General features: G+C 34.7%; 1 protein-coding gene across 6 annotated transcripts in view; it reads left to right on the forward strand.

Moving 5' to 3' along the window:
* Positions 1-26,312, forward strand: part of LOC149789623 (band 3 anion transport protein-like) — a 256,790-nt gene that overhangs the window by 207,070 nt on the left and 23,408 nt on the right. For all 6 annotated transcript variants that reach the window (XM_089971657.1, XM_089971656.1, XM_089971658.1 and 3 more), the window contains 9 exons: positions 1,873-2,184; positions 3,762-3,954; positions 7,578-7,790; positions 9,034-9,182; positions 12,328-12,522; positions 17,526-17,882; positions 21,599-21,688; positions 23,408-23,574; positions 25,817-26,070. In XM_089971657.1, coding sequence (XP_089827783.1) covers positions 1,873-2,184; positions 3,762-3,954; positions 7,578-7,790; positions 9,034-9,182; positions 12,328-12,522; positions 17,526-17,882; positions 21,599-21,688; positions 23,408-23,574; positions 25,817-26,070 — 1,930 coding nt within the window. The remainder of the gene's footprint in view (positions 1-1,872; positions 2,185-3,761; positions 3,955-7,577; positions 7,791-9,033; positions 9,183-12,327; positions 12,523-17,525; positions 17,883-21,598; positions 21,689-23,407; positions 23,575-25,816; positions 26,071-26,312) is intronic.

The raw sequence follows: 26,312 nt of genomic DNA on the forward strand, positions 1-26,312 counted from the left end.
ACTAAAAGATTCATATGTTATGTTTGTCCTAAATAAAATCACATATCTAATATGGCATATGTATTAGTGGGATTTAGATTTTTAAGGTAACTTTTAACAATTATAGTCATGTTGCTATCATAGTCATATCGTGTCCCACCCAATCACATTATCTTGACACCAGTCCTACCAGTCCTAAACCAGTCATAACACTATCCTCTTAAAGCTGAGCTCCCCCTGAGGCAGCTGCTAGTACTTTTTTATAAGTCATTGGTATGACTCAGCTGGGGATCAAACTGTGACCTCCCACATCCAAGGCTGAGCTTTAACCACTTAGGACACAAGATCTAATATGGCCATCATAACTGCCTTCTTGAAAATCTTGTTATTGCTAATCCACCTGACTAAGACATATTAGCGCCAAAAGACTTATAATACCTAGTTAGTACTAAATGAACATGGTGCTGCTTACACATCTGATATGGCTACTATAGTGGCCTTCTTTAGCCTCTTGTTGTCACTATTGCTGAATGGATGATGGCATCAGCATAGGTTTTTAAGAAAGGCTTTTTATTTTTTATTTTGGTCCTGAATGACAGTAGAGGCATTCAGACATCCAGTATAGCCTGTGGCCATCTTAAAAATCTTGTTCAGAATGAATGGTCATATCAACATGCTGTTTTTATTTCAAGGCGTCTTATGATATCTAGTCAGTTATAAATGAAATGGTGTCAGTCTGATCTGTAATGTGGCCACCACAATGGCCGTCTTGAAAATCTTGTTGTTACTACCTCACCTTGATGGCTGGTCATATTGACATTGTGCAAAATACATCATATTATGTTTGGTTGGCCCAAAGTGATGATGATCTGATATCCAATATGGCCACCATTGAAGCCACCATGAACATATTGTTACACCTGCAAGATGGAAAGTAATTTCAGCATGAGATATTCATCAGAAGATGTCTTGTTGGTCTGTAATTAAAATGGTTCTAATTTAATGGTGGCCATCTTGAAAATCTTGTTATAGCTATTCCTCATAAATGGAATTCACTTTGACATTGCGTTAACATTAGAGGAGTTCATGGAGTGGCTGGTTGACCCTAAATGAATTTATGTAAGCTGACCCTTAGTTTGCCCACAGTGTTGGGCATCTTGAAAATATTGTTGTCTCTGCTGATCCCAAATGGAAGGCCATATTAACATGGGTTTTTCCCCAAGAGCTTCTATGATCCCTAGTTGGTCCTGAATAAAAAATGATGCTATCATAAATCCAGTATGGCTGCCATGATGACACAAATCATAAAAATCTTGTCACTACTTCCCCAGAAAGGAAGGTCATATTGAAATGGAGTTTTTGTCAAAAGAGTTTTTCTGATGTCTGCTTGGTCCTAAATGAAAATGGAGTAAAATTTACATCCAGTATGTCCACTGCAGCAGCTAATTTGGATATATTGTTGTCACTGAAGAAAATCAGAGATACATTCAACGCACATAAATTAAAAGGAAGAAATGGTCTTAGCATGAATTCATGAAAATTCTTTTGGGTCATTTGAGCACGAGTCACTTCAAGGGACTCTTGTTTTATCCTGCCATTCATATCTGTTTGTATCATTGTTTGTAATTTGTGGGATAGCTCCTCCCTATACTATTCAGTATATAGATTTGAAACCTTAGAAAAATCAAGTGTTGATTTATAGGTGTATAAAATGATTTCAAAACTTGGATCCAACTTCTAGGGATAAATCTAGGTTAGGAAATGGATGGATCTGAATAGGACTGGGAATTGAATTAGTTGCTTAGACATATCAGAACCATTCTGTTTAACTTTAGGTCATTTTTGTATTTGCCTGTGTTAATTTTGTTTTAATTCCTTTTATGTGCATTACAGTCTGATGGGAATCGCAGTGATAAAGCCACACAGGAAAATACTCAACGGGACAATCAGCAACAGAAAAATTTCCAAGAGATTATGCGCAGAATTCCTCACAATGCAGAGGCTAGCATTGTTCTTGTTGGTCAAGTAGATTATCTTGCAAAACCCGCCATGGCATTTGTACGATTAGCACAGGGAGAAGTGCTAGAAAACTTGACAGAGGTGCCACTTCCTGTTCGCTTTCTTTTTATCCTCCTAGTACCAGAAAAGTCCTCAATGGAATATCATGAAGTAGGACGATCTATCTCCACATTGATGTCAAACCAGGTAAGTTTATTTCTCCAGGCCATAAGGTTGTGTAAACTCTTGGTATACATAAGGTTGTGTTAACACTTGGTATACATAAGGTTGTGTAAACTCTTGGTATACATAAGGTTGTGTAAACTCTTGGTATTTCAGATAAAGAAGACCATTTACAGTAGAACTTGGTAATAACTTTAAACAGTTACAGAAAGTAATAATAATTTAACATTTTATATTGACGTAGTTGCAGCATGTATTTGGCATTCATGATACAGCCTTACTGTGGTTCAAGTCCTCCTTGGTTAACAGGACACAAATTGTGTCTTCAAATGGAATACACTCCAACCCAGTTAATCTGTGTTGTGGTGTTCCACAGGTGTCTGTTCTTGGACCTGTTCTCTTCATTCTATACACTCAGCCGCTCTCAAGTGTCATAGATCATTATCCAGTGTCTCACCAATTGTACGCTGATGACACCCAAATATACAAATCTAGCCAACAAACTGAAGTTGATGCTACCATCCAAGGTGTAGAGAGGTGCATTTCTCATGTGAAATCATGGATGACATGTAACAAGCTGCAGATGAATGATGATCAAACTGAGGCCATTCTGATTACAACACAAAGACTTTCTCATTCACATCCTTTACCTCAAACAATAAATGTCAGTAACACCAACATTAAATTCACACAGTCGGTACGAAACCTAGGTGTCACTCTGGACATTACTCACGCTGCACCAACATGTCATGAACATATGCAAGGCTGCATATCTTGAGCTGAGACGCATCAGTTCCATTTGCAAATATCTTTCAGTTGATGCCATTAAAACACTTGAATGTTCATTAGTACTTTCAAGACTGGACTACTGTAACTCAATTCTGTCTGGTTCATCTCAATATCTACTGAATCAGAAACTTCAGAAATTCAAAACGCAGCTGCTCGGATCATACATAGAGAGCATACTTAGAGTACCATGATCAGTATACCTCCCCACTGCTCTGTACCCTACACTGGCTATCCATTCGATCCAGAATCAAACACAAAATTTGTTCTCTGTACTATGTTTCACTGATAGACTCCAGTTCAACACACCTATCCTACCTCACCCATGTGTACACAGCAGCAAGATACTTACACTCCTCTTCTGACAATCGTATACTCATTATTCCCACTATGAAAACGAAGTCATATGGACAACATGGAATGAATTGCCCACAGAACTTAGACACACAGACAGTGATCCCATTCAAGAGTGCTCTTAAAACTCACTTATTTCGACTGCAAGAACAAAGTTAAAGACCTAATAATGTTCCCTACCTCAAATATTTTGAGCATGTTTTTCGTGTTTTCTAATTTCATGGTGTTTGTTTTTTGTAATAATATCATTATATATGGTTTTTTATGTTATAGGTGTTGTCTAATGTTGAAAAGCGCTTAGAGCTTCTAAAGATTAGGTGCTATACAGAGTCCTCATTATTATTAATATTATCTTCCAAGCAGTGTCTCATCTTCCAAGCAGTGTCTCATCTTGCAAGTAAAACAATGCTTCAGAATCCTTGGAATAATGTCAAATTTTTATATTGATTGTATGATTGCAGCACTTCCATGATGTGGCTTATAAAGCAGAAACAAGGTCAGAATTGCTCCAGGCAATTAATACGTTCTTGGATGAGTCAATTGTGCTGCCCCCTGGTGACTGGGATCATAAAACATTGTTACCAATCATGGACATGGCACGAAAACGTGCCAGAAGTAAACGTCGAAAGAAGGAGAAAGAGGAGGAAAAGAAAGGTAATAATTGGGGAACGTTTATTTTTTTCTGTATTGTTTTCAAAGCTTCATTAATTACAAATATTCAGCCATTATAATTCTGCTTGGAAATGGACTATGGCAGATGTGACACATTGAGAAAATAATAAATTCTCTTATGCTTACTTCAGTACTTAAATCCAGATGGTCTGAAACAGCAATAAAAATAATAATATTGTATTCGTGGTATGATTCTGTATGCATGCTTGTTATATATGTATTCTATTAATGAAAATCAGTATGTGCCAATACCAATAAAGAATTTTCATTTTATATTTACAAAAGATTGGATCATGGACAGGTAGATTGTTAAATCAATTTGTCAAGCTCCAAAACCACTTTAAGGTATGTTCTTGTTTCAAAACTTAAATTTCAAAGGTTTGATTTTGGTCAGGCTGTTGTATAGCAAAGCATCACATATTGGTTATTAAGTGTCATGGCAGTTGGAGTAAAGTGCACACCAGCATATACATTTTTATCTCTACTAATCATAGACCATGAGATGGTTTGTTTTCTTTGTCCGTCATCTATCCATCCATTAACACAAATGTGTTTTAATAACTTCTTGACGACTAGGAGGATTGCCATGAAACTCTACACACACATTCATCCCGAGGTCTAAGTTCATCCCAAATGGAAATGATACCGTTCAACCATTCAAATATTGACTATGGCTCTCATGGTGGCCATTTTGAAAATCTTGTAGCTGCTTCTCCTGAATGGGTGGTCATATCAACATGGTGTTTTCACTAAAAGATATCTTTTGATGTCTATTTGGTCCTAAATGAAAATGGCCAATTTGATATTCAATATGGCTGCTGTCGTCGCCATCTTTAAAATCTTGTTATAGCTACTCCTTCAGAATATGGGGGTTTTCACTAAGCAACTTATCATGCTTATTGGTCCTAATGGTGCCATTTGGATGTTCATAATGTTGGCCACAGTGGTAATCTGAAAAATCTTTTTATGGCATTTTTTTGTTGTTTCTGAATGGATGGTCATATCGGCATGGGATTTTTGCCAAAAGGCTTCTTATGATGTCCGATTGGTTGTAAATGAAAACGGTGCTGATTCAACTTCTAATATGACTACCAAAAATGGACATCTTGAAAATCTTGTTATCACTCCTCGATGGCTGGTCATATCAGCAATGTGCTTTCATCAAAAGATTTGTATCGATATCAGGTTGGCTCTGGTGCCAGTCTGATGTCAAATATGGCCACTATTTCATCCATCTTTAAAATCTTGTTATTGTTACTGCTATAAAACAGAAAGCCTTCATATCATGCATTATTGGTCCTTAATAAATATGGCGCCAAACTGATAGCCAAAATGTTTACAACTGCAGCTAATTTCAAAATCTTGTTATTGCTGAAAAATATCAAAGATGGTTACCGCTCCGGTGGCCTAGTGGTTAGAGCGTCCGCCTCAGATGCGGGAGGTCGTGGGTTCGATCCCCGGCCGAGTCATACCAGAGACTTAAAAAATGGTACTAACAGCTGCCTCGCTTGGCGTTCAGCATTAAGAGGTTAGTGTTAGGACTGGTCGGCCTGGTGTCAGGATAATGTGACTGGGTGGGACATCATGCTACATGTCAGCGGCATGATGCCCCAGTGCTAGACATCACTATAAACTGCCACACTGCAGACATCGTAGCGATATGACTGAAAAATTGTTAAAGCTATGTTAAAAATCAAAATCACATCACATCACATCACATCAAAGATGGTTAAAACTCAGCAGTTGAAAGAAATGGTCTTATTTTCGATTTCTGGAAATTGTTTTCAGCCATTTGAGCATTGGTCCCTTTGAGGGACTCTTTGTTTAATGATTGGAGTTCTTTGGCTATTTTATAAAATAATCTGTGTTTCCTCTACAAGTCATGAACCAGAAGAGTTTGAGATGGCTGTTCATCATTTGGCACATGTTGCATGTTTGCGTAAGTTTGTTATCATTACTCCTCCTAATCTACACCACTCTGGTAGCCTAGTGGTTAGAGCATCTGCCACAGATGTGGAAGGTTGTAGGTTCGAACCTGGGTCGAGTCAGACCAAAGACTTATAAAAATGGTACTAACAGCCTTGCTTGGTGCTCAGCATTTAGAGGTTATTGTTAGGACTGGCTGGCCTGGTGTCAGGATAATTTGACTGGGTGTGACATCATGCTACATGTCTGTGGCATGATGCCTCAGTGCTAGACATCAGTATAAACTGCTACACTGCAGATATCTTAGCAATAAGGCTGAAAAATTGTTGAAGCTACGTTAAAAATACAAATCACACACACACATACACACACTCCTTCTAAACTACTTGCATGATTGGCATGAAACTTGACACATACATCCATTCCAAGGTCTAGTTGGTCCCAAATCAAACTGGTGCTGCCCATACATTCAGTATGTCCACCATAATGACCTTCATGAAAGTCTTTTGATTACTGCTTTTCCTAAAAGATGGTCATATCAGAATGGGGTAGTCACAAAAAGATGTCATTTGATGTCTAGTGGATCCTAAATGAAAATGGTGCCAGTTTGATATCTGGTATTTCCACCATAGCTGTCATCTTGAAAACCTTTATTATTACTGCTTATCCTAAATGGAAAGTCTCATAGACATGGTTTTCTTACCAGAACACTTTTTGTCCCAGATGAAAATAGTGCTGATGCAATATCCAATATGGCCACTTCAGTGGGCATATTTAAAATTTGAATATCATTACTCTATCTGAATGGATGGTCAGATTAACAGTGGGGTTTTCACAAGTTGAAGTTTTAGTATGATATCTGGTTTTCTGAATGGATGGTCAAATTGACATGGGGTTTTCAAATATTGAAGTTTTGTGCATGGTGTCTAGTTGGACTTCAGTGTATATAAATAGTATTGATCTGACTTGAAGTATGGCTACCATGTCTGCTGTCTTGTAATTTTCTTTAAAGCTATTCCTCAGTGGACAGTCTTTTCAACATGGGATTTTGCCAGAAGACAGATTTGGATAATCTAGTTGCTTCTGAATTATAGTGGTGCTATTCTGACCTCCATTTATGGTCATCATTTTGGTGATCATGAAAATAGTCATTGCTACTCAGTCTAACTGGATGGTCATATCAACACAGGGTTTGCACTGAAAGACTTCTTGTGATGTATAATTGACCCTAAATGAACGTTGTGCTGGTTGGACATCTGATATGGCCACCATGGGAGTCATTTTGAAAAAAATCTTGTTACTGCTACTCCTTTTGAATGGATAATCAAGGTTCTCACCAAAAGACTTCAAAAGATGAAAATGGTGCCAATCTTTCATCCAATATGGCTTCCGCAATGGCCACTTTAAAACATTTGTTATTGCTCAGAAATATCTGAGATGGCTTCAACACTCAGCAGTTAGAAAGATAAAATGGTATTGTCTTGAATTTCTGGAATTTCTTTTGCCAGTGGAGTGTCAGTCTCTTAAGGGATTCTTGCTAATGAAGTTAAATACTTGAAGAATGCAAACTATACAGACACTGGTTTGATTGTATATTATAGATCAGGATGTTAATTGACTGCAATCTAAGGCATGTTGTAGGCAGCTAAATGCAGCATTTTTTAAAAATATCATTTCAGCTCTACTTTTGAAAGAGAAAAAACACAATGTGCCACATGATCCTCTGGAAAGGACAAAGGTTCTCTTTGGTGGATTGTTCAACGACATAAAACGACGATATCCACACTACATCAGTGACTTTAGAGATGCATTGAATACTCAGTGTGTTAGGGCTTTCATCTTCATCTTCTTTGCATGTCTTGCACCATGCATTACATTTGGAGGGTTGATGGGTAATATCTCCATGCATGATATTTTCTATCATCATATGTTTCAGTTTGTTCTTTTAAGTTCACTATTTTATTTGTTCACATGATTTTTTAAAATTTTCATGCCAGAAGAAAAGTAAAATATAGGTCTTGTACCCTAGTTCACTAATTGCCCTTCATTGTAACAGGATTCCTGTTATGAGGTGGGTATTGATGTGGATGCCATTTCATGATGATGTAAAATTATTTGCATTGTGTACTTTGTTATAAGGAAGTTTCACTACAAGTTAATGTACTCCATGTTTCCTGTCTGAGTCATACCAAAAGACTTACATGAATGGTACTAACAGCTGCCTCGCTAGGCACTCAGCATTAAGAGGTTAGGTGTTAGGACTGGTTGGCCTGGTGTCAGGATAATGTGACTGGGTGGGACATCATGCTACATGTCTGCAGCATGATGCCCCAGTACTAGACATCACTATAAGCTATAAACTGCCACACTGAGGACATTGTAGGGATATGACTGAATTTTTTTAAAGCTAAGTTAAAAATCCAACAGAGACACACTCATATTCCTTGTTTCATGTGGACAGCATTATAACAAGGGAATACTGTAATTAATTATCTGGAAGTTTCATTACAAGGCAATATTCTCCAAGGCTCCAATCAAGAGCATCAACTTTGCAGTTTAAAAACCCAATATGTCTACACACTGTAATAATGTATCTCACTGCTTTTACAACATTGCAACATGTTTTGTTCCATTGTTACATTGATCCTACATTGTAACATATTTTGCTACATTTTTGCATAGATCCAAAATTGTTAAATATTTTGTTACATTATTGCATTAATCCACCATTGCACCATATTTTGTTACATAAAGCATTGATTCAACAATGTAACCTATTTTATTACATGTTTGCATTGATCCAAAATTGTTAAATATTTTGTTACATTATTGCATTGATCCAACATTGTAACATATTTTGTTAAAAATATTGCATGTATCCAACATTGTAACATATTTTGTTACATAATGCATTGATTCAACATTGTAACATATTTTGTTAAAAATATTGCATGTATCCAACATTGTAACATATTTTGTTACATAATGCATTGATTCAACATTGTAACATATTTTGTTACATTATTGTATTGATACAGCATTGCACTTTGAATTTTTCTGAATTTGAGCAGGTTATACAGAAAGGTGATGAGAAAAGATGGGATGTTAATTTTTTCTCATTTCTTCCAATCACAGAGGAAAAGACAAAGGGTCTGATGGGTGTGACGGAGACAGTGGTTGGTACTGCAATTACGGGAGTTGTTTTTGGACTCTTCGCAGGACAACCACTGATGATTGTTGGTGCTACTGGTCCAGCACTAGTGTTTGAGAAGCACCTTTTATCTGTGAGTATGTTGCTGCTTCAGGGATTCAAATGTTTAGATCAATTCAGAATTCAGAATTTACAGGTCTTTTGCATGCATTTAAGTTTCCAGAGAAAATATTTGTTCGGGTTACTTCCCATTCCAGTTTAAACTCAATGTAATGTTCATTAAAGACATGGTTGAGAGAAGCATTTCTTAGGGTAAAAACGAGGTTTGAGTTTGAGACTTGTTAGTTTACAATTTCAAGTACAGAACTCCCTCATATTAAGCCTTCATTATAACAGTTCCTGTTGTAAGCCTAGAATAGCCATGGATTATATTTCATTAAGGGGTAGTCATATTATATGTATCAGTTACTTCATTATAAAGAAATAACTATAAAATAGTATACTTTATGGTTCCATGAACAGTGTTAAAATGAGGGAGCATAGTATCATGTACTTTGTTATGAGGCAGTCTCACTATAAGGTGATATAATATTTAGATCCAGTGAATAGCATTGTAATGTGTTAGTACTATACATGATTTTATCACAGGACAAATAGTTTTGCCAAAGTGCCTGTTCCAGGGACAGGTAATCTTAAAAACATGCATGCAATTTATTGGATTATATAGTAACCATATATAACCTCAGTACAGGGTTTAAAAAAAACATAACTTAGAAACTATTTTTGAAATATATTTCAGACTGCTTTTTTTAGTAAATATTATTTTAAAAAGAACATTACATAGTACAAGTAGATTTAAAGTATATCGGGTACTTCTCGACACTACATGTTCATTTTTTTATTAACTTAAACCAATGCATCCATTTAATGTTCTGTTGTCTTTTCCTTAACTGTTAGAGAACTTATTGGGAAGGGCAAGTAATTTTCCAAACAGAAAGGGACTTTAGTTCTGAAAGGAAATTTATTCTCCAATCAGAATGGGACTATAGTTCTTAAGAATATAAAAAATTCACTAATATTTTTTCCACAAAATTCCGGTGAGAAACACTTGACCTAGAAGTGATATTGAGAAATTGAAAATAGTTGTGTGAACAGACCCTTGGACTGAAACAGGATTATGTTACTGTTTTGAAATAGATAGAATAATGGTGTAAGAAATAATCACAGAAATTTACTATTATTAATATTTGTTTGATGACTTGTTGTTCTTTTCTTTATTTTAAATTATTTGTCATAAAGTGGAAACATTTTTGTCAAGACCCCTACATTTTCTCTTGGCTGAGAATGTTGTATTACATACATACATGACAGTATATACACCAAAGACTTATAAAAATGGTACAAGCAGCTATGGCGCTTGGTGCTCAGCATTAAGATTTTATTGTTATGACTGATTGGCCTGGTGGCAGGATAATGTGACTGGGTGGGACATACATGTCTGCTGCATGATGCCGCAGTGCTCGACTCACTATAAACTGCCTCCCTGCAAACATTGTAGCGATATGAGTGAAAAATTGTTAAAGCTACATTTAAAATCTAAATCACACACACACACAATAATATATATGCAACGGAATATACACAACAGTATATATACAACAGTATATATATGCAGTGGTATTTACACAACTGTATATACACATGTGTGCAATAATATATGTACAACTGTATATGCACAATATATACACAACAGAATATATGCAGTAATATATATACAACATTTATATGATCAACTTTATACACACAACAGTATATACACTACTGTCTATACACAACAGTATACACAGAACAATATAACATAGCAGTACAGCTCTCCCCATTATAACCTGCTTTGCTATAATGTGATTCCAGATATAACATGATAATGCTATGGACTCCAAAATCAAAATTATAATAATCATAATTAAACATTTTTTGTAAGTTTGAAAAAAGTGTCAGCATCTATCAGCTGAAGCCATTAGATCAAAAGCTACTGCATAATCAACCTCTAATTAGCCACAGTTGTTGTTTATACGGAGGATTTCAATTTTATTTCTTGAAGTGATCACAACATTCACTTTAATTTTGATGCAAGTATATTTTTTTTAATGAGGTATTTATGCCAACGTTTTTAATGTTACTCATGATCTAATCTATCATGTACGACAGGATGGGTTGAGAGAAAGCAAAATAAAGCTTGGTATATTTCTTATTTTATTTTAAAATGTTATCAGATAAAATGAAGTGTTTTACATAAACTCACCATATTACTATACATTTAACTGGCGTTTTGTTTGCACACACACCTCCAACACACAAGTATACACAACATCTTCGATCATTTTCGCTATACTGCTGTTCGGTACATAAAGTGGTTAGCAGTTATGGACCCTGACTACTACATTATGATTGGGGAGAGCTGAATATACAAAAACAGTATATACAGTACTGTATATACAGAACAGTATATACAAAACGGTAAACCGTTCCGGTGGCCTAGTGGTTAGAGCGTCCACCTCAGATGCGGGAGGTCATGGGTTCGATCCCCAGCCAAGTCATACCAAAGACTTACAAAAATGGTACTAACAGCTGTCTTGCTTGGCACTCAGCATTAAGAGGTTAGTGTTAGGACTGGTTGGCCTGGTGTCAGGATATTGTGAATGGGTGGGACATCATGCTACAAGTCTGCGGCAGGATGCCCCAGTGCTAGACATCACTATAAACTGTCACACTGCAGATATCATAGCGATATGACTGAATTTTTTTTAAAGCTACATTAAAATTCCAAATCACACACACACACACACACACACACACAAAATATGGTATATATATAACAGTATGCAAACAGCAATATATATCTAAAGCAACAACTGGCAGATGATCTGTTACTCCAAATGTAAATATGCATTACTAGGATTTATTCTAGGATGTGTGCTTGATGAATTAGTGCAATTTGTAAACCATCACACTGAACAATTAAAGGTTGTGAGAAAATAGTGCATCATATTTTAAAGCCCCATATATATTTCTTCATGAAATCCTTCAAGCTTTCAGAAATTTCCCATGTTTTCCAGCTTGAGGGGAAATTTCCCGCCTAGTATTTAAATTTTAGAATAGAACCTGACATCACTTGTAATTTTCAAATTATATCTTAACTTGATACCATTTTTTTGTAACTTTTTATTTCTCATTTACCAACTTTAACTTTGCTAACTTTATTTTTGTTCTCATTTCAGTTTTGCAAAACAAGCCACATAGAATTCTTACCTTGGCGAATCTGGATTGGCTTATGGGTGCTTGTGATAACTATGATAGTATTGGCAGCAGAGGGGAGTTTCTTGGTGAAATACATTACACGCTTCACAGAGGAAGTATTTGCCGTGCTCATTTCCATGATATTCATTGTAGAGGTTATCTATAAACTCAAGGAGGTTAGTACCCATTCCTTTGTGATTTATTGCATAAACCCAAACAATGTTTGGCTGTACTTCCTATTGGCAGAGGAAATGCTTCATAATGAAGTAGGTGCTTACTTGAGTAAGTCAACCTACATGCACTTTCACAGGTAGAAAAACTTCCTGATTCATTCTTTTTCGATCTTTGTTATAATAAGTTATTGAAAGTTAACAAGCTGTTGAATAACAGTGATACTACAAGACTTTGTATCTACAGCATAAAAACCTAACAAACAAAAAGAAGACTGGTCCTTATACATTCTTAGGACAAAAACGTAAAACCTAACAAACAAAAAGAAGACTGGTCCTTATACATTCTTAGGACAAAAACGTAAAACCTAACAAACAAAAAGAAATCTGGTCCCTATACATTCTTTGGACAAAAACGTAAATGAGGAATGATGGGATATAATGGCTTGGCTTGAAAACAGTAGAAATGCTTAGCAGTATATTTTCACAGTGCTCCAGATTACAAGTAAAATGGTTGCATTTGCAACTAAATAGTAGAATGTTTGAGTGAAAAATGTCAACATGAGAATTATAATGTGGCAGTAGATGTTATTAGAGCATCTATTATAAAAGATCACATAGATCTTCCATACCTTATGTATCTGGGTAGAAGTCCAGTCAAACCTGTCAACAGTGACCACCCACTGGAAAAAGCAGAACTGACCTTCATATACAAGTGACTTATGGTACACAAGGTTTACCATTTAAAATTGTTTTTTGAACAGATATGATGCACAAGGGTTTGAAGGTAATGCAAGTGTCATTAGTGTTCATCTTTGCACTCACTATAGACTAGATGGTACTGTTGTTTAAACTTCCCTATTGGATTCTTTGAGTGAATCCTGGTCAGAACTGAGTTATTCTTGATGACCATAATGTTAGCATTGTCAGAACTGTATCTAAGATATGATTGTCTCAATAGGGAAATTATACTATACATCCCTTTTGGGATTAAACATTTCATTCGGGAAGGAATAGGATGGTGATGAGGCAGCATAATATTTTCTAGTTTATTGGGGCCTTTGCAAGTGAAACAGTATTAATAAACCTCTGTCCAGTACGGGTGTTAATGCCTTATCAATGCAAATCTACTGTACAAACACAAGCATGTACTTATTAATGTATTTCAGTCAGTCTATTTCATGGCTACAATCATCCTGAAAAGCAGGGGTCAGTTGGGCTTGGTCTAGCATTTTGGCAAGATTAAGATAACAAATAAAAATAAAGAAAACTACTCTGAATGTTAAATTCAGTTTGTCGAATTATGTTAGGTGGTTATGATGACAAACATCATGCACTCCAGAATGAATTATGTCAACATGTTGTTTGCAAAAAATTAGATGTTTCTCGTTGCTCCTGTGCTTCAAACTCCGTCAGCCAGGGGTTCTGAAATTTATTTTTGCTGGACTTAGCTTGTTTTGCTGATAACTTGATGCTTCCTGAATCACGTTCAAAAATGAATCACAGTCAAACACTATTCTAACAACTTAAATAATCCTGCTTTGCCTTATATATATATATAGAGTGAAATTTGACTGCAAAGAAACATTGTTGCTGTTCACAAACTTGCCAATAATCTTTAATACAGATGGTTTGAACATTCTCATTCAAGGCAGTGATGTGTAGTAACACATCTAGCACTTCCAACTAAAAATGAATTGTGTTGTTCCACTTTGTGACCTTCACCTATGCAGACTAGCAGTGAACTCCTCCAAAGCATTTCAACTTGACATATCCCCCTAGCTATTATCAGCTAATTAAGTAATATGTGAAATGGTAGTTGTTGATACTGGACCATTTGCCTTTAATTGCCTCTATGAAAATTTGCTATATCAACTGCCTTTACCTGAGCTCAAAGAAAGACTGTTTACTGTTCATAATGCTGTAGGCATATACAGAAGTGGTGTTCTTTTTTTCATTTTTTTTCATCCAAGATTATTTAAAATCATGATTATGTCAGGGGATTTGGGAGTAAAAAATAGGTGTTTTTATTGTGACATACATTATGTCCGGTATGAATGCAGTGATCCCACTCTTAAAAGGCCATCCCTTTAGCTGGGGAATGTGGCCTTGTAAGATGGGTTACCATCAAAAGATGGTGTTCACATGTGTGAGTACTAATTCCATATGAAGAAAGAAGGTAACAACTAATTCTGAAATATTTAATATTTTCAATTAAAAATTGCATGCTTGTTGTGGAATCAATGTGATACAAACTACTAATGACATTTTAAAAAATTACAATGAATAATCATTATATTCTAATTTCATTTGAATTTTTTAAAAAATTATGATGAATAATCATCATTGTGTTGTTACAGTTTTCTTAATAACCTTGCCATTTCTTGAATCATTAAACTGATAAGTGGAACATTCTTGGCCTGCACTCTGCAAAACCATTTGAAAACTTTGTCCTTTTAATCAGGGTACACGTATCTCTTACCTGTAACAACCTTTCTGTCTCTTTCCATTCAGTTTTCTAATTTTTACAGAATATTTTCCTTATCTTTTATGAATTTGTTTATTTGAATGTTTGCTCTATCAGCTTTTTCAGCAAGGATCTTCAAACTATCCCCGTTTTGTTGACTTGAATTACTTTCACTTTTTCTTCCAAAATAAAGTTATCTTTTTCTCACTGAGATGTTGAACTTTCTGAAATAATTTGTTTCACTGTTGTGATTTTTAAAAAAAAACAAAATGCCCTGTGTTTGTGAAGGAAGTGTTCTTGTCACATGATTCGTTGTTCAGATTCTGGTACTCTGCTGAGTTAAAGTTTCTTTTCTGTCTGAGGGAGAAGCCAAAAGGGGCTAGCATAACAGTTTTTTGTGTATCAGATTTGCGCTGAACAATATGGTGCATCACAAATGTAAACTTTTGTAATGTTCATAGATATTGTCAGTAATAATAGTTGCTAATTATTGAGTTAAAAAAAATTGACATCCAAGGGAAGCCCAAAAGGCTATCACCCATTTTCCCACTAATGGTGCACATCTCAGCTGTTAGCTCTTTTAATCTTGACAGTTATTTGCAGTAACAATAACCAGCAGTTAACAAAGTGCCAAATCTGACATTTGATGATCACACGGTTGTAAGAATAATTGAATTGCTTACCACTTTGTATACATTAAAGTTTGGTTCTTCATTGGCATGTTATCAAAAATAGGGTTGCATGTAAGGGGTTAATCTGACATTTTTTTTCAACTTATATGGTTACTGCTTGTCATGTTAAAGTGGTGGCTGTCCTCGAGGGGTTCTTTTGAATACAAACTTTAAATGTACATTCTGGGTCATTGTGTTGAAGGTCCCTTAAGTTGTTGACTACCATCAAAATAAAGCCAGCTTTGACACTGAGTTAACACATAATTAGGCATTTACTAATGCTGTCAAAATGTTAAGAAAATTTTGACAGAGTGCCTGTCAATCCTAATGATTGGATACCTGGGTACAAGATTAAAAGGGAAATTGTATTGAATGTGAACCTGAACCGCTTTGTTGTAGGTTCATACATGCCAACCCCCAAGAGAAGTATAAGCATAATGATTACTAATGGCAAAGAAGCTTAATCTGAGCTTGATAATAACAGTCTGTGTATTACATGCCATAATTACAGAAAACTATGAAAACGTACATTTATTTTTGCTACTTACCTGGATCTTCAGTTAAAACTCTTGTCACAAATCGGCTAAATCCATGTGGATTAGTAATCAGTATGAGTAGACACAAAACTGATTGATAAATTACTTATGCATAACATTCACTTTAACTGTCTACATGACTACTCTCACTCAATGGTCATGAAATCCACTGTCAAATTCTTCTTTCAAAACTTGTAAAGTGCTATTGATTTGTCCTTTTCCTATGCAGCATGTTTTTAAGTTTAACAAAACCCCTCTCCTCTAAGATTTTTCAGTCATATAACGTCTGTGAGTCACATTGATAAAGCCCATTTCTTGTAATATTTGTGAGTTACATTGATAAAGCCCATTTCTTGACATATCTGTGAGTCACATTGCTAAAGCCCATTTCTTGACATATCTGTGAGTCACATTGTTAAAGCCCATTTCTTGTAATATCTGTGAGTCTCATTGCTAAAGCCCATTTCTTGTAATATCTGTGAGTCACATTGATAAAGTCCATTTCTTGTAATATATGTGAGTCACATAGATAAAGTCCATTTCTTGTAATATCTGTGAGTCACATTGATAAAGTCCATTTCTTGTAATATCTGTGAGTCACATTGATAAAGCCCATTTCTTGTAATGTCTGGTGCCATTTCTTTTTAAGTTTAGATGGGTCTGCTACATAAGAGTGTATCAAAATATAATGAATCTGTGACACTTGGTTACACATTCGAAAAAAACCATTGGTGTTCTTGGAACTGTTTCATGTACAGTTACTATAAATAGAAAAGAAGGAAATTAGTTAGCAGTCTAACGATGGATAAATTTACAGCAGCCAATGACATGAGCCTCTGATTGTAATTGTTATTATGTGTCTTGCTTGCTCCTGACGTATTTGATCTGAACTTGGAAACATTTGCTTTTGTTTTTTATTTTACAGGTACCCAGTTGCCCATTTTATTACCTGTGTTATTATCAGTGGGCGGGTATGCAGCGTTAGGTTTTACTCAAATGCTTGCATGCATTGATACAACATGATGGACTCGTTTCAAGTTTGAACAGAGGAGGGCATGGCAGATTTAGGATGATTATTAAAACCAAATTAAATTATTAAATTAAAACATGAATTTTGTTTAACAAGACATTTTAAATTGGTATTTGTTTCAATATGATGTTGTCACCACTAGGCATCCACCATTTTTATTCAGGAAAATCTTTTAGAATGTAATTTCTTGTTACAATTTTAAAATTTCATAATTTTTTTTCACGTTTTCTAAAAACATTGCTTTGTGAAAATATTGAAATGTGTATTTAATTACCATTCATTTTTTGCCATATTTTCCATTTCAGATCTACGAGGAACATCCTCTTAGATTTTATTACTGTGATAGCTGTACACCTTACCAACCATCTAATCTAAATTTTACCAACGGGACACATGTTGTTATTATCAATATGACTTCATACATGTCCACTGCATTAAAACCATCTGTGATATCAGCATATAATGCGACTAGAAGTACTAACGAACACGATGGCGATGGTATCGACCATTATTATGAAGAAATAGTGCCTATGCAGCATCATTATATCAAACAGTACAACCAACCAAATACAGCTTTACTTTCAACAATTCTTGTACTAGGAACATTTCTGATAGCCTATTTCCTCCGGATATTCAGAAACAGTAGATTTCTTGGCAGAAGTGTAAGTATTTATTATACCAGATAATTAGCAGATAACAAAATAGAAATATAATTTTTCCACTAGAAATCAGTTTGTGTTGTTGTTGTTCTGGGTTTCATGCCATTTTTAAACACATGATACACTATGCATGGCAGCCAGTATAAATGGTGGATGAAGAACCCAGGAAAACCCAGTTATGAACCACAGCCTACAGGAAGTTGCTGGAAAGCTTTCTCACATACTCACATTGGCTTAGCCTGAGACTCAAACCCATGTGGACAGAGGTGACATGGCAGTGATAAGTAAAGGTAAAGCGGTTTAGACTGCTAAGCCACTGTGGGTCCAAGCTTTTATGTCATTGCCATTGACAACATCATAGTAAGGTTCTCACACAAAATAATATAATACATCCTATGCACTAGCATCGGATAATGAAATCCACCTGATGGCCAGGCCAGAATTGTTGAGAATGGAAGTGTTCCTGCCTACAAAGTTTATAGATGATAATTGCTTGAAATTAGTGAATAATGGATGTATTTCATCATCTGCTTGAAAAACCCAGTATTTCCAGAAGTGATGAAACCACAAGTGAAAATACTTGAGATTTCGAACCATGAGATGAAATATATCCATTATTCACTTGAGCAGCCAAATTTTTGTTTTATTTTATGCTTATACAGTAAAACCTGTCTTTAGAGACCACTGCTATGTGAGACCACCTGTCTTGAGAGACCACACTCTTAATGCATACATTTATTGATTATATAGCATTGTGACCTGTTATGAGAGACCACCTGTTTTGAGAGACCATAATTTTTTGGCAGAAGAGGTGGTCTTTCAAGACAGGTTCTACTGTATGTATTGGCTGCAATATGTTTAAAAGATTGAAGTAATAGATTTCCCATTGTATACCTTCCAATAATGTCAGCAGTTTACTGTTTATGCTGAGTTTTGTGTACATTCACACAGAAAATACAGTAGTAACATAATTCTCCTGCCTAATTCAAAGTTAAACAGCACATTGAAAACAATTAAGAACAGACTATATTTAGATTGTGGGATTTGAACTTTGTTCATCTCCTTGTGAGCTGGCCAGTGTAGTTCTAGCTGTATCTGCATGAAGATGATAAAGCAAGAATTATTCAACCATGCTCTGTTCAGAAAATATACAGACAATAATGACACGGAACTAAATTCATTATATAATTGAATTTCTTGACGTTTTAAAGAAAAGAAAAAACAAAACAATTTTGCACTAAATAAATAAATAGATTCATGCACTAAATAACATAAATAGATTCATGCACTAAATAACTTAAATAGATTCATGCACTAAATAACATAAAGAGATTCATGCACTAAATAACATAAATAGATTCATGCACTAAATAACATGGAGAGGGCAATAAGTTACAGCTGAAAGTGAATGTTCATTATTTTAAATAAAGTATAAAAATTAGAATAAGAAATAGCGATTTTGTTATGAGCTAAATATCATATGTAAATGTGATGCATCAAATCATAGTACTCTGTTATATGAGAGAGAGAGAGAGTAGCAGTGTAAGAAAGTTTACAAATGTCAAAGACATAAATTATTAATCACATCTGGATGTTGTTACATGCCTTTTTCCCAAAAGAACTATATAAACAACTTGGTGAAACTGGGTTTCCTCAACACCAGTCTGTTTGTAAGAGATATATCAATATTCAACTCTGATTGAACTGTTCTGGTGGCTTAGTTTTGTGTGTCTGCCTTAGATGCATGAGGTTGCAGGTTCAAACCATGGCTGAGTCATACCAAAGACTTATAAAAATGGTACTAACAGTTACCTCACTAGGCGCTCAGCATTAAGAGGTTAGTGTTAGGACTGTTCGGCCAGGTGTCAGGATAATGTGAATAGGAGGGACATCATGCTACATATCTGTGGCTTGATGCCCCAGTGCTAGAGATCACTACAAACTGCCACACGGCAGACATTGCAGCAATATGACTGAATTATTTTAAAGGTACGCTAAAAATCCAAGTCACACACACACACACCATCAAACTTTTTTCTGTTTATTTTTTTTTCTATCTTGAGGCACAGCAGATGAAAGGTGCAACATTTGAGTCAGAATGAATGAAATTATTTCATCTTCTTTGACTCCTATTTTCATTAAAATAAATAGTAAAAGTACATCTTTATCAGTTACAGCAGATTATGGCAGGTAATTTATTTTTTCAATATATTATATAAGGTTTAAAAAAAAATAAAGGTCAGTAATGTATACTTTTAGCATTTACAAGTTACTGAAAATTATCACGTATATTTTTGATATATGGGTTACAGCTGGAACAGTGATTTACTCTGTAAGGATCTGTGATATTGGCACAAAATCAGAAAGAGAAGGAGGATCATAGACTTTGATCAATCAGCAGATTATGCAAAACCTTTATGCTTCAGCCAAAGATAAACATACCACAATTGATTTTTTTAAATCAATTAATTGGTGAAGTATGTTCATGGGGGCAGCAAAAGTTGCATCAGTACCAGCATTTTACTGTAGGTTAAACCCATAGTAGATGTCAGTGTGAACAGCTTCATGTAACTAATAAGATAAATACTCTACTGAAGGATGTTTTTCATTTCAGCATTATGCATGGCAAACCATAATTATAGGAATTAAAGTTATTTTTCTATTAGTCACAAGTTAAATATTGCAAAAATGTTCAAAATTTATTTTAGATTAGCTAATACAATTTAATATTGTGAATGCTAACTAAATAGCCTTCGTTTCAGTTATTGACTAGATCGGAATGTTTGGATCACTACAGTGTATGAATGCAAATTTGTCAGTGGGATATATTGCTGTAGATGATGATTTCTTGTGAAAGTAACAGGCCTTCGTTATGTTATGTATCATCATTGGATTTTTCAGCCAGATTTTGCAGTGTAAAAGTGACATACTTGTTTACAAATCCAGTCAAACTGCAAACAACAAAGACCCAGATTTGCAGTGTAAATCTGTCATACTTATTTACAAATCCATTCAAACTGCAAACAACAAAGACCCAGATTTGCCATTACATATTGTGCCTTAAAATCTAGATCTATTTATTGTAGTAATTACTCCTAACAAAACTGCACAGACCCAGATCTGTTGGCAATTTATGCAACAGCATATCTGGGTCTGTGTTGTTTGCACTTGGATTTGACTTGTAAACAAATATATATTTAGTAAATGCTTCTTTCCTCTGGTAATAGAGATTTTTTATAACTGTTCCAGAAAAATAATTCATGCACGTTACAGCTTTTGTTTGGTAAAAATGCTTATTACAGTTAAAACAGCTATTTTAGAAATATTGTGGTAACTGACTTACTACCTTGTCTATAATTTTTCATTTAATTTTTGATACACTAACAATCTATAAAAATATTAATTATGTTTTATTCTCTACATTTTAGCCCAAAGAATTTTTTATATTTGAAAAGCGTGCAGACTTTAAACAGTAAAGAAAACTAATTAATATTGCATCAAAAGAAAAATGATTCACTTGACCAAACTAAATTATAACTGAATACAAATCTGCAAACAGGCTGTAGTATTAGAGTTAAATTCTAAAACAATGATATCTCCAAACTATTTAATTCAACCACAGTTTTAGGAATAATGTTGAAATTAGAGACAGAAGAATTTAGAGTAGACATTGTTGAAAAGAAACAAAAAATATATACTTTCATAATTTTCCTTTGCAGGCTCGTCGTGCACTGGGTGACTTTGGAATTTTTATTGCCATTATTGCCATGGTGCTGTTTGATTATTTCCTTGCTGACACATATACACAGGTAGAGTTTTTAAGATTTTTATTAAAAAAAATTATTCTTTTGGCTTTGAGGGATTTCAGACTGTGCATATTTATGGCAACGTGCCCATTCTGTATTACAAACTAGTTTGTATTAGTACAGTGAGAAGCATAATAATATCATTACAATTGCTAGCAAAATATATTGAGCTTTAGACTTTTTAATTTTCAGTTTTATATGACAAAGGAGGAAGTTCAAAGTTAGATAAATGATTTACCTAAAAAGATGTTATCTCCCTTTGGATATTGTCCCACTTCTAATAATAGAACTGGGTACAATGAAAAATATTGTACCACAGTATACCGAGATATTTCGGATCGTAACCGTTATGACATGTAGCACTGTATACCATAATTATATTAGGGACCAACAAATTGTTATTAGGCAGGAGCCTGACACATGTTTTCCAAAATGTTTGTCAGTAGCTGGGAAAAAAACTCACTCTGATTTATAGTAAAATAACACCATATTATATCCATTATATTATTTGAAGAAAAGAAATTAATTATCTTGACATAATAGAAAAAATAAAATAAAGCTACTCAAAAGAAATTGTAGTCTCCCACCAATAATAAAATGGTGAGTACAGTGTAGTAGATGGATTTAGTATGTTTATGTTAATTGCTGTACAAGTTGTCATCTAAAACTGTAACTAAAGTGGGATGACACTATAGCTGACACCCTGTGAAAGACAATGCACTAGCTACTGGACACTATTGGTATAATAGGCCAGGAAACTTTGAGTGGGATGCCAACACCCAGGCAAGATACTAATCAAAGAGGGATAGAAAACAAAACACACTTACTCAACATGCAAAAATATATTTAATGGACTTAGGAAATTACATAAAATCGAAACAAAACACAACTGCCCTCCTAAAATCATAGGAACCCTCTGTTAATTGTTATCATTTCACCCCTGCAAGCCATCAGGTGTTCTCAATACTTTGATTCATTTATGTTTTAGAATTGACAGTGTTCTTTTCTTATCATAAGAAATAGAAGAATTTAACAAAGCATTCATTTTATTTGAAATTTATGAAACAAGTTGAATAGCAATATTTAAGTAACATGTTAAATTTACTTTGAAATTCATTGAAAATATTTGGTCACTGTGCCATGCTCTTGCCATATGTGATTTGTGACGTCATGGGGTCTTATTATACGTCTTACCCGTTGAAAGATTATTACATTATAGCTAATAACACATTTTGGTGATGCTATTGTACATGTTACCTGTTGAAAAATTATTACATTATAGCTAATAACACATTTTGGTGATGCTATTATACACATTACATGTTGAAAGATTATTACATTAGTCCTAATAGGACATTTTGGTCATGCTATTAAACTTGTTACATATTGAAAGATTATTACATTATACCTAATAACACATTTGGTGGTGGTATAATACATGTGATATGCTGAAAGATTATTATATTAGCCCTAATAACATGTTTGGTATTGTTATTATATAGGGTACATGTTGAAAGATTATTACATTAGCCCTAACAACATGTTTGGTATTGTTATTATATAGGGTACATGTTGAAAGATTATTACATTAGCCCTAATAGCACATTTTGGTGGTGTTATTATACATGTTACATGTTGAAATATGGAATTAGGACAACTGTGAGATCTTTATTATAATATCAGGTCTATTCAGTGATGTTAAATTGTTTATTCTTATTACAGAAACTTGATCTTCCAGAGCCCTTTGGACCAACAAATCGTAGAGTCCGTGGTTGGACAATTAATCCAATGGGAGAGAAGTACCCAATGCAAACATGGCATATTTTTATTGCCATCATTCCAGCTTTTCTTTTCTATCTACTGCTTTTCCTGGAAGTGCAGCTGACAGAGTAAGTTATCCCTTGACTGTAGCAATTTTTTTTCTTGAGATTCATTGCGCTATAAAATCCACTTAATTTAAGTAGAATATTGTTAGCTGCCACTGGAAATAAGGAGGAGTATTCAGTAAGAAACCAGTCTTGTTTGATTGAATTATTACTTAAACCTGACAAAAACAGGTCACTGTGGCTAGTTTTCACCCCTTTTTTCTCATTATTAAACTTTGTTCATGAATTCAGTGAAGGAGGATACATAATGTGTTATGAATATGGGATTATGAATCTTAGGGCATGGTCTGAAGGGAAGGAGGGGGGAATCAACATGTCATAAGAAGCATGGGGATATGTTGTGACAAGTCATGGAAGTAGTTTTAGTTATTATTATTAGACTAGCATTTGTTGGCTTGCTGTTTGTCATCCATCTTCAGTGCGTCTGTCTGTCTGCTAGCACATTTCATCCCATGGTCTACTTGGTCCTAAATGAAAATAATGCCATTCAGACTTTCAGTAAGGCCACCACAGTAACCATATTGAGAATGTTATTATTGCCACTCCTAAGGAATGGAAAATCATGTGGTTTCACTGTAAGAATTCTTATGCTGTCTAGTTGGTCCTAAATGAAATGAAAATGTTGCTGCTTGGACATCAAATAAGGCTGCCACAGAAAATTGAAAATTAATATCAGCAATACATAACCTGTTGCTTTTGCATAACTAACCTTTCTGGGATGGAAATTACCTATGTCTATATGAAGAGAATTCTTCTCCCAAAGAGTAACTTACTGGAAGATTCCAGCAGCCTATCCTATCACCTGGTGCATGCCCAGTGGTCCTCTATTTTTTCTCCATGTGACGGCACTTTTATGGATGGAAAATATATGGGTTTACAGAAATTGCTTTTGTTTCATGTCTGTGTGAATTTGACATTTTTATTAATCTGTCACAATTTTGGAGTGTATTTACCCAAATGTTTTCTTATTTGGAATTAAGAGTTCTTGACATTTTCAGTTATGGTTTTTCTTAATCTTAGGTTATCCCTTCCGCAAGGTGATTAGGATAACTTTTTGTTGTGTCCTCTATTCCAATTAAGTTCATTGAACTTGTTTTGTTTTTGATCTTTATGTAGGTATTTTCTTCCTGTCCATGTTAATCTGATTTGTTGCCTCTCTTGCATTAATTTTGTTGAGATGCTAATGTCCAAAAGTTGACATTACATTCTGTACAGTTCTACTCATGGAAGGAGATCACACACACCCCAGCATGCATACTATGTGTTTAGTTGTTCACACACATTTTTTTTTATATTGTCTTTAAAAGATAGCATTCCTGTTTAAGTCCGTTTAGTTTATCTTGCTGGTTTATTGCTTTGTCCTTCTACTTGGATACTTAATTATTGCCAACAGTTTTTTTAATTAAAACTTCATTGGTTTTTTTTTTAATTCATATTAAATAGAGACTCACGGGGCAGCTTGGTAATGCTATTTTAATTTCTGTTTAGTCTGGATTCCATGCAAATTTATATAGATTATTTTTGTTTAAAAATTTGTGCTTGTTTTCAGAGTTTTTTCTTCAAAGCAGTGTCTAAGAGACAAGATGTTGGTAAATGTGGATACCAGAAAGCCACCTGGGGTTTGCATCCCACATTCCTGGCATATACTATTTGTGTAAAGACAAATGGCAGTCCAGTTTGTTGTCTCTAAGCAAATGAGGTCAGGGATTGCCAGACACACATGTATTTACAAAGGGAAGAAAAAGGGACCTTCCTGAGTCAGTCTCGTGAGAGACTCTTAAGGCCCATAGTGCCCTTCCAAAGGGAATTGACAAAAGTATGTATTGCTGAACTCCTTGAAACTTGGAGCAGACTGGATAAGTCTCTTCAGAGACTCATAGGGCCCATCCCAAGGGAGTTAATAAGGTATCCATTACTGAGACCCTAGAGGCTTGAAGCAGAGATGAATCAGTCTCTTCAGAGACATTTAAGGACAATGGGATTTTTTCCACAGTGGGGAGCGTATCCATTGACAATTTAAGTGATTTGAGAGCACATTCACTTGAGACAGATCATAATACTATATATATATATATATATATATATATATATATATATATAGACACACACACACACACATAAAATTATTAAAGTATAAAAGATAATTGATTTGTCATAGATTTCTGGGTTTTCTGTTCAGCCAGTAGAGAGTCAGCCCCAGCCCCTTCTTGTTGTCTTTATTACATTATTATTATTATTATTACAGAATGTTGCTACACAAAAAAGAGATGAAACTCAAGAAAGGGAGTGGTTTTCATTTGGATCAATTCCTTATGGGGCTGATGACTTTTATTCTTCCAATATTTGGATTACCTTGGATGTGTGCTGCCACTGTACGGACAATTGCACATGTCTCAGCCCTTAGTGTGATGAGTAAAACTCATGCTCCTGGTGAGAAACCAAAGCTGATAGAAGTCAAAGAACAACGAGTTACCAATATATTGATGAACATTTTAATAGGTAAGAAATAATTACTGTTGATCAGTGGTTTGTATAGCTCAGAGCAGCCATTTGTTTTCTATTAACAATCTGACTGACTGGCTTCTTGTAAATTTCAGATCAAGAAAACATGGTTGAATTACTTCCATCCTGCCTGTATCAATATCTGAAAATCCAGTTCAAGTTTTTTATTTTCTTCCTATCTTCTTATTTTCTTTGATTTCTTCAGTATAATTTAGAATATGGAATTTTCACAGAAACCT

This window comes from Sinohyriopsis cumingii, chromosome 10 (genome assembly GCF_028554795.1).
Source record: "Sinohyriopsis cumingii isolate HCF-2022 chromosome 10, ASM2855479v2, whole genome shotgun sequence".
Taxonomy (NCBI): Eukaryota; Metazoa; Mollusca; class Bivalvia; order Unionida; family Unionidae; genus Sinohyriopsis; species Sinohyriopsis cumingii.